Below are 16,897 nucleotides of genomic sequence, written 5' to 3' on the forward strand. Positions count from 1 at the left end.
AACAGATACTGGACACACTGGTGAAAGGTGACATGCTCGACACACACACACAGACAGACATCCTTTCACCGCTCCATGCTGTTTCCTCCTCTCCTTGCCCCCCCCCCCCCCAGGCTCCTGACACCTCCTCCTGATTGGCTGCTACTGAGTAATGCAACCAATCAAGATGGAGGAAGCTGCCCAGCCCCCGAGCAACAACCCTGCTCAGGGAAATCCGGTATGAATGAATACAGTTTGACCTCTGAATTATTATATGCTTATAGTAGCATAAATGTATATATTTTTGGTTTAAGTGTTTAGGTTTATGTCTGTTCCGTAAATATGGGTCACAGACTTTAACTCCTTCATTGAAGGTGGGATATAGGACCTCACAAGGAACCACTATGAACGCGCGGTAACGCGCGCAATTTATTCCATGAAAAGATAATATTACCAATAAAAACACTTCTATTTGTGGATATAACAAATCAGTCCTTGACCTTCAAGTTGCTGTAGTTAGCTGAAGGTTACAAGGTTCACCAATGTGAAACCGGCAAGGGGGGGGGTGCTCCCCAGCTCTCAGACAGGGGCAGAAATTGGTACAAGGGGGGCAGAAATTGGTACAAGGGGGGCAGTTTCGTGCCTCCTCAAGTACCCTTACATTTATGAAACAAGAAAAAAAGTAATTTCTCCTCCCTCCTTCCCCCACTTTCTCCCTGATAAAAATACCCACCTCCCAATGCAAGATTAAGGGGTATCCCCACAACCCCCCTCCCACTCCCTGTCAGGCAGCTGTGACACCCTATTAAACACCAGCAATCCCCTATAAACCCCTCCGCAGGCTGGCAGCATGTGGTGGGGTCAGGCATGGCAGGGTCGCAGTTCTGCTGCTAGAAAGAAAGAATAAAGGCAGCAGGGAGCAGGCAGCAGGGAGCTGGCAGCAGGGAGCAGGGAGCAGGCAGCAGGCAGCAGGGAGCAGGGAGGAGGGAGCAGGGAGCTGGTGCTGTTGTGATTGCGGTTTGGGGCCTAGCAGGCATGCTGAAAGCCTGCGTCCCCGTTGCCATGGATACCGTTTCCCGTTGCCATGGATACCGCAGCCATTGTTACTGTGTAGCTGCAGCTGTGCACTACTTCCTTCTGGCTCTGTGTTGATCCCAAGCCGGGGTATGTGTGCCTCTCCTTACTCTGCAAAGCCGGGGTATGTGTGTGTCTCCTTACTCTGTAATACTGGGTGGGGGTATGTGTGTGTCTCCTTACTCTGTAATACTGGGTGGAGGTATGGGTGTGTCTCCTTACTCTGTAATACTGGGTGGGGGTATGGGTGTGTCTCCTTACTCTGTAATACTGGGTGGGGGTATCTGTGTGTCTCCTTACTCTGTAATACTGGGTGGGGGTATGTGTGTGTCTCCTTACTCTGTAATACTGGGTGGGGGTATGTGTGTGTCTCCTTACTCTGTAATACTGGGTGCGGGTATGTGTGTGTCTCCTTACTCTGTAATACTGGGTGGGGGTATGTGTGTGTCTCCTTACTCTGTAATACTGGGTGGGGGTATGTGTGTCTCTCCTTACTCTGTAATACAGGGTGGGGGTATGTGTGTCTCTCCTTACTCTGTAATACTGGGTGGGGGTATGTGTGTGTCTCCTTACTCTGTAATACTGGGTGGGGGTATGTGTGTGTCTCCTTACTCTGTAAGGCTGGGGCCATAGAGGGGTGAGGAGTTCGGAGCTGCGCTGACGCTCGCCTGCTGAAATCTGCGCGATTTCATGCCCATGCAGGCGAGCCAGCGGGCGCAATCGGAGGCGGGGGGAGACTGAGGGAGGCGGGACAGTGACGTCGCTGATTGGATGTTTTCAGCCTACAGCTCGCTGAAAAACAGCTTTTGTCGGCTGAAAAATCCAGCGCCTGCGGACGCTCGCGTGAGCCCCCTCTCAAGGCATCCTCATTGGCTCAGCGCAGCCTGTCCTTCTATGGACTCGGCCTAATACTGGGTGGGGGTATGTGTGTGTCTCCTTACGCTGTAATACTGGGTGGGGGTATGTGTGTCTCTCCTTACTCTGTAAAGGGACAACATAATGAAAGGGTTATTAGCATGTGATCTGATTTCAATTATAATAGTGTGTGTATGTATGTGTGTGTGTGTGTGTGTATATGTATATATAATATATATATACACACACACGTTGTTGGTTATGAGGGATTGCTGGTTTAAGGGAATATCGTTCTAAATGAATACATACACACTAATTGTAACATTTATTTAGGATTTATTCTACATTTATTTAGAAATATTGAGATCTAAGCAATCTTATCAAACACAATTTATAAAGAGGAGTCACTGAAATGAACTTGGTGTATTAAGCATACAATGACAGATCATTTTAATGTTCACAAAATACATTTTATATTTGTTTAAGCATAATACTTTTTATGCTCATTTCAATTTTCAAATGCTGCATTTGTTTTGTCTTTTATTCTTATACATAGACAGCAATTCTAATTATTTGCAAATGTGCTTAAAGTTAATATACAGCCTTAATATTTGTGTGTGTGTATATATAGCAGTGGCCTAAACAGAGATCGAAATTTTATGAGTCATTACTGACACAAGTGAACTCTCTTCCCATGAGCGCTATAGGCCATGTCTGTACATACTGTGCTATATGTATGCACACACAGCTGTCTCTCACACATACTTATACTCCTTGTTTTTCCATCCCTATACACCAATAGGGACCACATAGTATCCACACACACTTTTAGTTGTGCTACTAACTCTCACATTTCCACACCCACCCACACCATTTATATCCACTCCCACTCCACACACACCTTTTGTAAAGCACTGTATATACTGTGGGCTCTCCATTCATTTTTATTCACACTGATACACATACACACTCTTTCATCACTTGCTTTCAGCAACCTTTTGACACCTCCAGCCATAAAACACATCCACACCGGGGGAAGGACCAGCACAGATAACATTCCAATAGACAGTTTATAGTATAGCTTTTCCTTGCTTCATTCATTGTAACATCGCCGGAAGAAGAGATCAGTGTATCTCGAAAGCTCGCACAAATAAAAGCATTTCGTTAGTCACAGAACGGTATCATCTATTTATTTTTTGATTATTGAAGCTCGGCTAACACGGTACTGATACCACTACATATATACTATAAATATATATGTGCGTGTGTGTGTGTGTGTGTGTCATTATTTTGTTACTTTCACAAATACACATTTATACTGTTAAGATTAAAATACCATTGCACAGTATACATCATTATTTTGCACATATGTTCTCTTTTTGGTGCATCTGCATTATTTTTGTAGCAGTGACACTACAATGTACCCAGAAAACCTGATTGTAGTTGATATCAAGCTGTATTTTTTATTTTGTACTAGCTGAGAGACCCGGCGTTGCCCGTGAATTAAATTTCCCGCTAGGAAAAGGGGGGGGCAGAGGGGAGGTGTAAGGGAGGGGGGGGGTAAGGGAGGGGGGGTGAGGGAGGGGGGGGTAAGGGAGGGGGGGTGAGGGAGGGGAGGAGGGGGAAGGGAGGGGGGAGGAGGGGGAAGGGAGGGGGGAGGAGGGGGAAGGGAGGGGGGAGGAAAGGGGGGAGGTATGTACAGTAATAACTATGAAATAGGAACAGGTTTGAAACGGGTGCTTAAGCACTGCAGGCTTGGCAGCCCAGGGGTTCCGGTTAGGTGAGACCCTTGATAACATCTGAGTAATGCTAAGAATGTAAGTGTTCCGTTATGTTGCAGTATCTTCCTGAGCCCCTGGAGTTTTCAGCAACGTTTCACATATCGTAATCTCACGAAAACCAATGTTTTCATATACACAATGTTCTTAACTGCTCCGTTAGACAATAATTAGATTGTAAGCTCTTCGGAGCAGGGACTCCTTTTCCTAAATGTTACTTTTATGTCTGAAACACTTCTCCCCTTTGTGTTATTTGTAATTTATATGATTGTGACGTGTATTACTGCTGTGAAGCGCTATGTACATTAATGGCGCTATATAAATAAAGGCATGCATACAGACATTTAAATACTGAAAACGTAGTAGTGTCAATCATGGATCAAAATATTTGACAACGGATATTAATATGTTGGGAGAGCATCTGAAGATGACTTGGAAAAACCTACGTTTCATATTATCACATATTATAAATATCATACATTTATATCCTGTAATAAAATACTTTAAATCAGCAACCCCTCTGACTTGTATTGTATTTTTTTTTTTTACAATCCCGGGTAACCCAGAACTGAAGTGCATTTCAAGCTCTGACCCGCACATTTCAGTTAGAAAAAGGTTGTTGGTTATGAGGGATTGCTGGTTTTAAGGGAATATCGTTCTAAATGAATTCTAGCATGTGTTAGTAATATAAATAATATGTGGTTTTAGTGGCTGTGGCGATACTAACGAGCGTGATCACCTTCCTTTGTCTCTATCCGGGCTGGCCAATGTCTGTCCTCAAGGGCAACCAACAACCAGGTCGGGTTTTCAGGATATCCCTGCTTCAGCACAGGTTTCTCAGTCTTCGACTGAACCACTTGTGCTGAAGCAGGGATATCCCTAATACCCGGCCTATTGTTGGCCCTTGAGGACTGATGTTTGTCATTTAAACGTGCAGCAGAATTGCAATTAATTGGGATCATCATTCTTCTGTCGTCACTTCTAACCGTTGTATTCCTTTTTTCATGGCAGCTGCAGAGATGCCGTTGGTAAAATATCCCCGGAGGGTCGATCCGCCCTGGATAGAATGGGACAGAAAAGCGCAGAAGTCGGGGTTAAGGCACACGGTTTATTCTGTAAATGGAGATCAGTACACAGGAGAATGGCTAAATAATCTCAAACATGGTAAGACTAAGACGGCAAACCCACACCCTCCCCATGTCACCATTTCTTTGAGATTCAGTTAAAGCAACAATCCCGCTGCATTTCAATATATACATTTTTTTTTAAATATATGATTTGGACCGGGAGATTCTCCGGAACTAAATGAGCCATTTCACCACTATTTTTTAATAGTACAATTCCAAAGTGCGGGGAAACGGCCTCGGGCGCGGAGAATCCGGCTCGTGCAGCCAACGCAACACCGACAAACCATTTCCTCAGAGCGCAGGTCGCCTCGAAGACAGAGATACAAAGTAGCGCTCTACTCACGCGTTCATAATGACGTTCTCCATTTAATGTGACCGCCGAGAACAGAGGAGGAACAACGGTTCGGTTCTGATGAAAGGTCCATAAGGGACGTGAAACGTTGTCTCTCCGCTGTTCTTGGCTGTCGCATTAAATGGAGAACTTCATTATGAACCACCATTTTTTTTTATGCCACTGACCGCTGGTTCTATTTACCCATAATCCATAGCAGCAATCCCGCTCACCATTTTGCTTTTACAGAATCCTATCTGTGGCGGGGAGGGCGGTATTCTGGAGCTAAACCACACTATTGTTGGCTCCGGGGACCCCCCCCTGTTCTTGGGACACTTACCATTTTAAAGATGATGTTGGTGGTCCTCTAATAGGAAGGCCTTCTAATTCAGGGGTGCGCAAACTTCTTGAGCTGCGCCCCCCCTGCCCGGGAGCCACAGCGTTCGCGCGCCCCCCTCTGCAATGACTTGGCGTCAAATGACGTTGCGGGTCATGTGACCCCGACGCGTCATTTGATGCCGCGTTGCCATGGCAAGGCGTCGCCGAAGACCCAGCAGAGAGCAGCTAAGTGAGACATTTAATTTAAATGTCGTGGGGAAGAGCGTGGGGCCTCTGTAACCGCCCGCGCCCCCCCTTAGAAATTCTCCCGTCCCCCCTGGGGGGCACGCCCCCCAGTTTGCACACCGCTGTTCTAATTGTCCTGTGCATTTGGCACGACATTTTCTTTCCCCAAGAAGGGGGGGAGAAGACCGGCACTGAAAACTGTAAGTATCTGGGACACAAAAGGAGGACTCGCGCTGAATGACGGGTGCTGGCCAGCACTGACCACGTCCGTTCAGAGTCCAGATGAGAAAAGATACAGCACTCACACAGTCTTCTAATGAAAGGGTTTGATCACAGATCGCTGCTTCAGTCCTCAAATTATGGATCTTTCTCAAGGTAGAAGGCCGTGTAAGTGCTGCTTCTTTTCTCATCCGGGAGGGCATGGGCTCTCACGGTTCCCCTAAAGTCCAGGGTGACCAACAGGTCAGGTTTTAAGGATATCCCTGCTTCAGCACCGGTGGTGCAGTCGTTAACTGAGCCACATGTGCTGAAGCAGGGATATCCATAAACCTGACCTGTTCCCGTTGTAAATAATGATTTTAAAGGAATTACAGACATGTATTTCACGATTTTATCTGGGGAGGAAAATGCCCTAGAGTTAGGGTGACCATATTTTTCTCGGGACAAATGCAGACCGTTCGCTCATGCATGGTCAGCGAGTGCCAATGGCGCATGCGCGGTCGGCAATAAAAAAAAAAAAAGAAATCGGGACATTTACTAAACTTTTGGGACACCGGGACAAATAGCAAAAAAAAAATGGGACTGTCCCGACTAACCCGGGACATCTGGGTCACCCTACCTAGAGTTCAACTCTTGACTTTACAGAGGTAAAGGGGGCCAAGCAGTTCCTAACTTTTGAAGTGCTATCAGATTGGGTCAGAACCTCCTGTGGCACTCTGTAGGGAACTCAAGGGGGTGGATATTGAAGACTCTCTCTACTCCCCGTCGGACGTGGAGTCTCTCCTGTGGACATCCAGCAAAGACCGACCAGCAAATTCTCACTCCTTCTCCACCATGAGACACTTCCTATCATGGGATCGTCTTAAAACTAAACATGGCCTTTCCACGAGGAACTCTGGCATGATTCTTCTGCTCGGTAACCCACAATTTGTCCCAGGGCTATTTAGGTCAGCCTTTAATACTCAGGTTAAAGCTGGACTCGCCAGAATTGATGATCTTACAGATGGCTCCCAGATTAAGAACTTCACTGACCTAAAAGAAAGGGGGAAACTGCTTCCTACAAGTCAAAAATGTTATGCCTATTAACTGCCCTCACAGCCCTTACTCCAGTACCCACTTTGAACTTCTATACACAGGAGGTCCAGATATTTAGAGGGGCGGTTGATCTCACAAATATATCAAATGCTACTGAGTACCGACCATGCCGATAAGTGTCCGTCCGTACATGTTAAATGGGAGGAGGAATGGGGAGCCACGCTCGATATAGACGAGCGGGACGCAAGCTGTGAAGCTGCAGCCAAAAGTTCGATATGCACGGTTCCCAAAGAGAACTCGTTCAAACTGCTACGCAGAGGGTAAATGACCGCGGTTAGGTTACACACCATCAGTAAGGAAATATCTCCTCTGTGCTTTAGAGGATGTGGGCAAAGGGAATCCCTAGTTCACACTTGGTGGTAATGTCCAAAAATAACATCCCTAAGGAAGCAGATATTCGCACGGTGCTGGGTAGGCCCCTGGACTCCAGGTTTGCCCTGTTATGTAGACCCACTCAAGACCTGACCAAAAACACCTGTAAGCATGCCTTGCGTATTATTTTAGCAACAAGATGCTGTATTGCAACTCTATGGCACAAGCAAGAGGCCCCAGATATAAATGTAATTAAATGAAGGATGAGGTACCATGGCTGGTGGTGGGGTGAGGTACCATGGCTGGTGGTGGGGTGAGATACCATGGCTGGTGGCGGGGTGAGATACCATGGCTGGTGGCGGGGTGAGGTACCATGGCTGGTGGTGGGGTGAGATAACATGGCTGGTGGCGGGGTGAGATACCATGGCTGGTGGCGGGGTGAGGTACCATGGCTGGTGGCGGGGTGAGGTACCATGGCTGGTGGCGGGATGAGGTACCATGGCTGGTGGTGGGGTGAGGTACCATGGCTGGTGGCGGGATGAGGTACCATGGCTGGTGGTGGGGTGAGGTACCATGGCTGGTGGTGGAGAGAGCTGGGAGACCTGTTCTTGGTACAGATTTGTTGATGTAAGATACGGAGGGGGGTTAGCACCAACTGTGCAGACGTCGGCTAATGCTTCTATTTGAGAAATAAGGAAGCTGTGGATGTGAGAGATGTAAGGAAGCTATGGATGTGTGAGATGTAAGGAAGCTATGGATGTGAGGAAGCTATGGATGTGAGAGATGTGAGGAAGCTGTGGATCTGTGGATGTGAGATGTAAGGAAGCTATGGATGTGTGAGATGTAAGGAAGCTATGGATGTGTGAGATGTGAGGAAGCTGTGGATGTGTGGATGTGAGAGATGTAAGGAAGCTATGGATGTGTGAGATGTAAGGAAGCTATGGATGTGAGAGATGTGAGGAAGCTATGGATGTGTGAGATATAAGGAAGCTATGGATGTGAGAGATGTGAGGAAGCTATGGATGTGAGAGATGTAAGGAAGCTATGGATGTGAGAGATGTTAGGAAGCTGTGGATGTGTGGATGTAAGGAAGCTATGGATGTGTGAGATGTAAGGAAGCTATGGATGTGAGAGATGTGAGGAAGCTATGGATGTGTGAGATATAAGGAAGCTATGGATGTGAGAGATGTGAGGAAGCTCTGGATGTGAGAGATGTGAGGAAGCTATGGATGTGTGAGATGTGAGGAAGCTATGGATGTGAGAGATGTGATGAAGCTATGGATGTGTGAGATGTAAGGAAGCTATGGATGTGTGAGATGTAAGGAAGCTATGGATGTGTGAGATGTAAGGAAGCTATGGATGTGTGAGATGTAAGGAAGCTATGGATGTGTGAGATGTAAGGAAGCTATGGATGTGAGAGATGTGAGGAAGCTATGGATGTGAGAGATGTGAGGAAGCTGTGGATGTGTGAGATGTGAGGAAGCTATGGATGTGTGAGATGTAAGGAAGCTATGGATGTGTGAGATGTAAGGAAGCTATGGATGTGTGAGATGTAAGGAAGCTATGGATGTGAGAGATGTGAGGAAGCTATGGATGTGAGAGATGTGAGGAAGCTATGGATGTGAGAGATGTGAGGAAGCTATGGATGTGAGAGATGTGAGGAAGCTATGGATGTGAGAGATGTGAGGAAGCTGTGGATGTGTGGATGTGAGAGATGTGAGGAAGCTATGGATGTGAGAGATGTGAGGAAGCTATGGATGTGTGAGATGTGAGGAAACTATGGATGTGAGAGATGTGAGGAAGCTATGGATGTGTGAGATATAAGGAAGCTATGGATGTGAGAGATGTGAGGAAGCTCTGGATGTGAGAGATGTGAGGAAGCTATGGATGTGTGAGATGTGAGGAAGCTATGGATGTGAGAGATGTGATGAAGCTATGGATGTGTGAGATGTAAGGAAGCTATGGATGTGTGAGATGTAAGGAAGCTATGGATGTGTGAGATGTAAGGAAGCTATGGATGTGTGAGATGTAAGGAAGCTATGGATGTGTGAGATGTAAGGAAGCTATGGATGTGAGAGATGTGAGGAAGCTATGGATGTGAGAGATGTGAGGAAGCTGTGGATGTGTGAGATGTGAGGAAGCTATGGATGTGTGAGATGTAAGGAAGCTATGGATGTGTGAGATGTAAGGAAGCTATGGATGTGTGAGATGTAAGGAAGCTATGGATGTGAGAGATGTGAGGAAGCTATGGATGTGAGAGATGTGAGGAAGCTATGGATGTGAGAGATGTGAGGAAGCTATGGATGTGAGAGATGTGAGGAAGCTATGGATGTGAGAGATGTGAGGAAGCTGTGGATGTGTGGATGTGAGAGATGTGAGGAAGCTATGGATGTGAGAGATGTGAGGAAGCTATGGATGTGTGAGATGTGAGGAAACTATGGATGTGAGAGATGTGAGGAAGCTATGGATGTGAGAGATGTGAGGAAGCTATGGATGTGAGAGATGTGAGGAAGCTATGGATGTGAGAGATGTGAGGAAGCTATGGATGTGAGAGATGTGAGGAAGCTGTGGATGTGTGGATGTGTGAGATGTAAGGAAGCTGTGGATGTGTGAGATGTAAGGAAGCTATGGATGTGTGAGATGTGAGGAAGCTATGAATGTGAGAGATGAGGAAGCTATGGATGTGAGAGATGTGAGGAAGCTGTGGATGTGTGAGATGTGAGGAAGCTATGGATGTGAGAGATGTGAGGAAGCTATGGATTTGTGAGATGTGAGGAAGCTCTGGATGTGAGAGATGTGAGGAAGCTATGGATGTGAGAGATGTGAGGAAGCTATGGATGTGTGAGATGTGAGGAAGCTATGGATGTGAGAGATGTGAGGAAGCTATGGATGTGAGAGATGTGAGGAAGCTATGGATGTGAGAGATGTGAGGAAGCTATGGATGTGAGAGATGTGAGGAAGCTGTGGATGTGTGGATGTGAGAGATGTGAGGAAGCTATGGATGTGAGAGATGTGAGGAAGCTATGGATGTGTGAGATGTGAGGAAGCTATGGATGTGAGAGATGTGAGGAAGCTATGGATGTGAGAGATGTGAGGAAGCTATGGATGTGAGAGATGTGAGGAAGCTATGGATGTGAGAGATGTGAGGAAGCTGTGGATGTGTGGATGTGTGAGATGTAAGGAAGCTGTGGATGTGTGAGATGTAAGGAAGCTATGGATGTGTGAGATGTGAGGAAGCTATGGACGTGAGAGATGAGGAAGCTATGGATGTGAGAGATGTGAGGAAGCTGTGGATGTGTGAGATGTGAGGAAGCTATGGATGTGAGAGATGTGAGGAAGCTATGGATGTGAGAGATGTGAGGAAGCTATGGATGTGTGAGATGTGAGGAAACTATGGATGTGAGAGATGTGAGGAAGCTATGGATGTGTGAGATATAAGGAAGCTATGGATGTGAGAGATGTGAGGAAGCTCTGGATGTGAGAGATGTGAGGAAGCTATGGATGTGTGAGATGTGAGGAAGCTATGGATGTGAGAGATGTGATGAAGCTATGGATGTGTGAGATGTAAGGAAGCTATGGATGTGTGAGATGTAAGGAAGCTATGGATGTGTGAGATGTAAGGAAGCTATGGATGTGTGAGATGTAAGGAAGCTATGGATGTGTGAGATGTAAGGAAGCTATGGATGTGAGAGATGTGAGGAAGCTATGGATGTGAGAGATGTGAGGAAGCTGTGGATGTGTGAGATGTGAGGAAGCTATGGATGTGTGAGATGTAAGGAAGCTATGGATGTGTGAGATGTAAGGAAGCTATGGATGTGTGAGATGTAAGGAAGCTATGGATGTGAGAGATGTGAGGAAGCTATGGATGTGAGAGATGTGAGGAAGCTATGGATGTGAGAGATGTGAGGAAGCTATGGATGTGAGAGATGTGAGGAAGCTATGGATGTGAGAGATGTGAGGAAGCTGTGGATGTGTGGATGTGAGAGATGTGAGGAAGCTATGGATGTGAGAGATGTGAGGAAGCTATGGATGTGTGAGATGTGAGGAAACTATGGATGTGAGAGATGTGAGGAAGCTATGGATGTGAGAGATGTGAGGAAGCTATGGATGTGAGAGATGTGAGGAAGCTATGGATGTGAGAGATGTGAGGAAGCTATGGATGTGAGAGATGTGAGGAAGCTGTGGATGTGTGGATGTGTGAGATGTAAGGAAGCTGTGGATGTGTGAGATGTAAGGAAGCTATGGATGTGTGAGATGTGAGGAAGCTATGAATGTGAGAGATGAGGAAGCTATGGATGTGAGAGATGTGAGGAAGCTGTGGATGTGTGAGATGTGAGGAAGCTATGGATGTGAGAGATGTGAGGAAGCTATGGATTTGTGAGATGTGAGGAAGCTCTGGATGTGAGAGATGTGAGGAAGCTATGGATGTGAGAGATGTGAGGAAGCTATGGATGTGTGAGATGTGAGGAAGCTATGGATGTGAGAGATGTGAGGAAGCTATGGATGTGAGAGATGTGAGGAAGCTATGGATGTGAGAGATGTGAGGAAGCTATGGATGTGAGAGATGTGAGGAAGCTGTGGATGTGTGGATGTGAGAGATGTGAGGAAGCTATGGATGTGAGAGATGTGAGGAAGCTATGGATGTGTGAGATGTGAGGAAGCTATGGATGTGAGAGATGTGAGGAAGCTATGGATGTGAGAGATGTGAGGAAGCTATGGATGTGAGAGATGTGAGGAAGCTATGGATGTGAGAGATGTGAGGAAGCTGTGGATGTGTGGATGTGTGAGATGTAAGGAAGCTGTGGATGTGTGAGATGTAAGGAAGCTATGGATGTGTGAGATGTGAGGAAGCTATGGACGTGAGAGATGAGGAAGCTATGGATGTGAGAGATGTGAGGAAGCTGTGGATGTGTGAGATGTGAGGAAGCTATGGATTTGTGAGATGTGAGGAAGCTATGGATGTGAGAGATGTGAGGAAGCTATGGATGTGAGAGATGTGAGGAAGCTATGGATGTGAGAGATGTGAGGAAGCTGTGGATGTGTGAGATGTGAGGAAGCTATGGATGTGAGAGATGTGAGGAAGCTATGGATGTGAGAGATGTGAGGAAGCTGTGGATGTGTGAGATGTGAGGAAGCTATGGATGTGAGAGATGTGAGGAAGCTATGGATGTGAGAGATGTGAGGAAGCTATGGATGTGTGAGATGTGAGGAAGCTATGGATGTGTGAGATGTGAGGAAGCTATGGATGTGAGAGATGTGAGGAAGCTATGGATGTGAGAGATGTGAGGAAGCTATGGATGTGAGAGATGTGAGGAAGCTGTGGATGTGTGAGATGTGAGGAAGCTATGGATGTGTGAGATGTGAGGAAGCTATGGATGTGAGAGATGTGAGGAAGCTATGGATGTGAGAGATGTGAGGAAGCTATGGATGTGAGAGATGTGAGGAAGCTGTGGATGTGAGAGATGTGAGGAAGCTGTGGATCTGTGGATGGGAATAGAAATGGGTGTTATTTTGAATCAGATTCTATTTTGTATTTCGTCTTGTTTTTCTTACCTCCATGCCCTATATGTTTCCCCCTATTCCCTACCTTAATAAGCTGTAAACCAAAAGTCGTTGTATGATTATACTCATTATGCGTTTATATTTTCCCTGTGTCACTTTCCCATTCTGTACCCCATTCAAAATACTAAATAAAGTTATTAAAAAAAAAAAAAAACCTGACCCGTTGGTGGCCCTTTAACAACTGGAGTTAGCCACTCCTGCCCCAAGCATCCCCACCCTCCTGCCCCAAGCATCCCCACCCTCCTGCCCCAAGCATCCCCACCCTCCTGCCCCAAGCATCCCCACCCTCCTGCTTCTCCACCTCTTCTTATTCAGGCGTTTGCTTCCGTCGCATGCCTCGTTGATACTCGGAGATGTCTTGAAAAGTATATCACATCCTCCCGTCCAACATGGATTGTATTGAAGTATTCGGTGTGATGGTTAGAGCGCGCACCGAGTTATTCGCTTTGTTTCCAACACGGTCATTCGTTATTTTTTGTTAGGTAAAGGCACTTACATCTGGAAAAATAAAAATGCCATCTATGACGGGGACTGGGAGTGCGGGAAGAGAAGTGGCTTTGGCACGCTGAGCGTGCGAAATCCTGCCACTGGCGACTACATGAAAGTCTTTTCTGGCTGGTGGATAAATGACAAAAAACACGTAAGTTTTGTTTCATTTCGCAGCGTAACGCAAAATACTACGCAATCCAAAAACCTGTTTTGTACGGTGAATAGAGGAACGAGTTCTTACCTAATATATATTTACGATGTGATTTTCTACCTGTGTTTAGTTTTTAACATGGTAAGTATAGAGCAGGGGTGGGAAACTCCAGTCCTCAAGGGTGACCAACAGGTCAGGTTTTCAGGATATCCCTTAAAGGTTTTCAGGATATTCCTCAGTCTTCGACTGAGCCACCTGTGCTGAAGCAGGAAAATCCTGACTGGCGTTGCCCACCCGTGCCCTAACTAGTTAAGGAGCACTCTGTAGTAACACAGGTCCTTAATACCATAGAGATTTATTTGTGTGTATATTTTTATAGGGCCAAACAGGTACGCAGTGCTTTACAATTGTTACAAACATTACAGTGTAATTACGATACAGGGAATAGAATAATGTAGTTGGGATACGTGCATCAAGAAATGTACCATTGGGGGTAAAAAAGGCGTCTGTGCCGCGAAGAGCTCACGCTCTAATATGCGAGTTGCTGTGAACGGAACCTTACTCCTCACTTTATTCCCTTGTAGGGGTACGGGACTCACTTTTACTCAGACTCCGAGTATTACGAGGGGGACTGGAAAGGCGGAAAGCGAAGTGGCTGGGGGAGGATGTACTTTGCGAACGGAGATATTCACGAAGGGGAATGGCTGGAAGACAGATGCAGCGGGCAAGGAATGCTGCAGTTAGGTACTTAGCGTTGCTACCAATAGCCAGAACTTAAGGGGCATTTTATCACACTGTACAGATACCACACAGTGACAGTTCAGTCCCATAAATTAAATCCTTGTTTCTAAAATCCAGTGTTTAGAAGTATAGAATTTTTATTAAATTCAGTGTATGTATGTGTGTGAAATGTATGTATGTATGTATGTATGTATATATGTATGTATGTATGTATATGCAGTGTTCGACAAACCTATACATTTGCTCGCCCCGGGCGAGTGGCTTTAACCCGCGGGCGAGTAAATATTGGCCCAAGCAGCACACGTTTGGTACTAGGTGGCGAGTAGATTTTTTGGTGATTTGTCAACCACTGTATATATGTATGCAACATAGATCCACCACAGTCGGACTACTTGAATAAGTGGAATTTATTTACACAATGATCGATGTTACGAAATGTCAATCACAGTGTAAATAAACTCCACTTATTGAAGAAGTCTGAGTGTGCTGGATCTATGTTGCTTTTATGCTATACAGGCATACCCCGCATTAACGTACGCAACCGGAGCATGTATGTAAAGCGAAAATGTACTTAAAGTGAAGCACTACCTTTTCCCACTTATCGATGCATGTACTGTACTGCAATCGTTATATACGTGCATAACTGATGTAAATAACGCATGTGTAACAGGCTCTATAGTCTCCCCGCTTGCGCACAGCTTCGGTACAGGTAGGGAGCTGGTATTGCTGTTCAGGACGTGCTGACAGGTGCATGCGTGAGCTGCCGTTTGCCTATTGAGCGATATGTCCTTACTCGCGAGTGTACTTAAAGCGAGTGTCCTTAAAGCGGGGTATGCCTGTACATACCTTCACATCTGTGTCACCCTGGCCAAATGTATAATAGGAGGGACAGTCTTTCTCTCCTCACTCCCAGACCAAAGGTACTGTATGGAGGGCACAGCCATGTACGGATAATCACATGCTGGGCATTAGAAGATACAGGTGACCTGGATCTTTTAATACACACAGTGTGTGGTTACTGATTATACTGACATGGCTGTATCCGTTCTCCGTACCTTTGGTCTGGCTAATGTATTCATCTTGATTATTATTTATGATATGTGCACGCACTGATATGCCAGTAATTAAGTGAGGGGGGAGCAGAGGGGTGTGTGTGTGTGTGTAAACCCCGTTGCACATGCGCGGTGGCAACTGCTGATCACGCATGCGCAAGAGCAGCCGGCAAGTGCCAATCACTCTTCGCATCATATGTAGTCGGCGCTCGCTGTTCGCACATGCGCAGTCAGCGATCGCTGACTTTTGTCTCGGTTTTTCCCGGGACAATTCTGGTCACTCTAGCTATAGAAATATCTCCTGAATCTACGGGGGCCGCTTGGTGCCAAAATAGATCACCGGTGCCGAAAAAGCATTGCAGGGACGCAGAGGTAAAGGAACCTGAGAGTACCCAGCACATAAACATAGCATCACAGCGCCACCTAGTGTAACACAAACATAGCATCACAGCGCCACCTAGTGTAACACATAAACATAGCATCACAGCGCCACCTAGTGTAACACAAACATAGCATCACAGCGCCACCTAGTGTAACACATAAACATAGCATCACAGCGCCACCTAGTGTTCTCACAATAACATACAGGAGACAAGTATCGGATATTACCCGGGGCCGGTACTTCCGTCCTGCTCTGCTCCATCTGTCCTCAATCACCCCCTTTTCTCTGGGGGGGGCAGGGCAGCAGAGGAGGAGGGCAGCAGCAGTGGGTGGGGGAGGGAGAGGAGGACGTCAACTGGCGGAGGAGTTGGGCGGGGGAGGGAGAGGTGGAGGACGGCAGCCATTGGCAGCGGAAGAAGACCATGTGAGCGGAGCAGGAGCAGCACCGGAGGAGCGTGCCCTGGCTGCCGCTGCTACAGCGCACTCCTCCCCAGACGTCCTCCTGTGCTGCTCCTGCTCCGCTCACATGGTCTTCTTCCGCTGCCAATGGCTGCCGTCCTCCACCTCTCCCTCCCCCGCCCAACTCCTCCGCCAGCTGACGTCCTCCCCTCCCTCCCCCGCCAGCTGACGTCCTCTCCCTCCCCCGCCAGCTGACGTCCTCCTCTCCCTCCCCCGCCAGCTGACGTCCTCCTCTCCCTCCCCCGCCAGCTGACGTCCTCCTCTTCCTCCCCCGCCAGCTGACGTCCTTCTCTCCCTCCCCGCCAGCTGACGTCCTTCCCTCCCTCCCCCGCCAGCTGACGTCCTCCACTCCCTCCCCCGCCAGCTGACGTCCTTCTCTCCCTCCCCCGCCAGCTGACGTCCTTCTCTCCCTCCCCCGCCAGCTGACGTCCTTCCCTCCCTCCCCCGCCAGCTGACGTCCTCCTCTCCCTCCCCCGCCAGCTGACGTCCTCCTCTCCCTCCCCCGCCAGCTGACGTCCTCCTCTCCCTCCCCCGCCAGCTGACGTCCTCCTCTTCCTCCCCCGCCAGCTGACGTCCTTCTCTCCCTCCCCGCCAGCTGACGTCCTTCCCTCCCTCCCCCGCCAGCTGACGTCCTCCACTCCCTCCCCCGCCAGCTGACGTCCTTCTCTCCCTCCCCCGCCAGCTGACGTCCTTCTCTCCCTCCCCCGCCAGCTGACGTCCTTCCCTCC

General features: G+C 47.5%; 1 protein-coding gene across 2 annotated transcripts; it reads left to right on the forward strand.

Annotated features, from left to right (window-relative positions):
• The first annotated feature begins 945 nt into the window (after positions 1 to 945).
• MORN3 (MORN repeat containing 3) lies at positions 946 to 14,393 on the forward strand. 2 transcript variants are annotated; one of them, XM_075584696.1, is made up of 4 exons: positions 946 to 1,177; positions 4,698 to 4,850; positions 13,379 to 13,536; positions 14,121 to 14,393. In XM_075584696.1, the coding sequence occupies exons 2-4, from the start codon at positions 4,706 to 4,708 to the stop codon at positions 14,286 to 14,288; spliced, it is 471 nt and encodes a 156-aa protein (XP_075440811.1). In that variant the 5' UTR covers positions 946 to 1,177; positions 4,698 to 4,705; the 3' UTR covers positions 14,289 to 14,393. The 2 variants fall into 2 exon arrangements, with proteins under 2 accessions (XP_075440811.1, XP_075440813.1); XM_075584698.1 differs by having other exon boundaries at positions 946 to 1,143.
• The last annotated feature ends 2,504 nt before the right edge of the window (positions 14,394 to 16,897 follow it).

This window comes from Ascaphus truei, unplaced genomic scaffold, assembly GCF_040206685.1.
Source record: "Ascaphus truei isolate aAscTru1 unplaced genomic scaffold, aAscTru1.hap1 HAP1_SCAFFOLD_717, whole genome shotgun sequence".
Taxonomy (NCBI): domain Eukaryota; kingdom Metazoa; phylum Chordata; class Amphibia; order Anura; family Ascaphidae; genus Ascaphus; species Ascaphus truei.

Excerpts from the sequence above, each read along its gene's own strand:
- MORN3 (XM_075584696.1), top strand. The coding sequence starts at position 4,706 with ATGCCGTTGGTAAAATATCCCCGGAGGGTCGATCCGCCCTGGATAGAA. Across the intron at positions 4,851-13,378 it reads GCTAAATAATCTCAAACATG|GTAAAGGCACTTACATCTGG; the intron begins GTAAGACTAAGA and ends ATTTTTTGTTAG. Across the intron at positions 13,537-14,120 it reads GGATAAATGACAAAAAACAC|GGGTACGGGACTCACTTTTA; the intron begins GTAAGTTTTGTT and ends ATTCCCTTGTAG.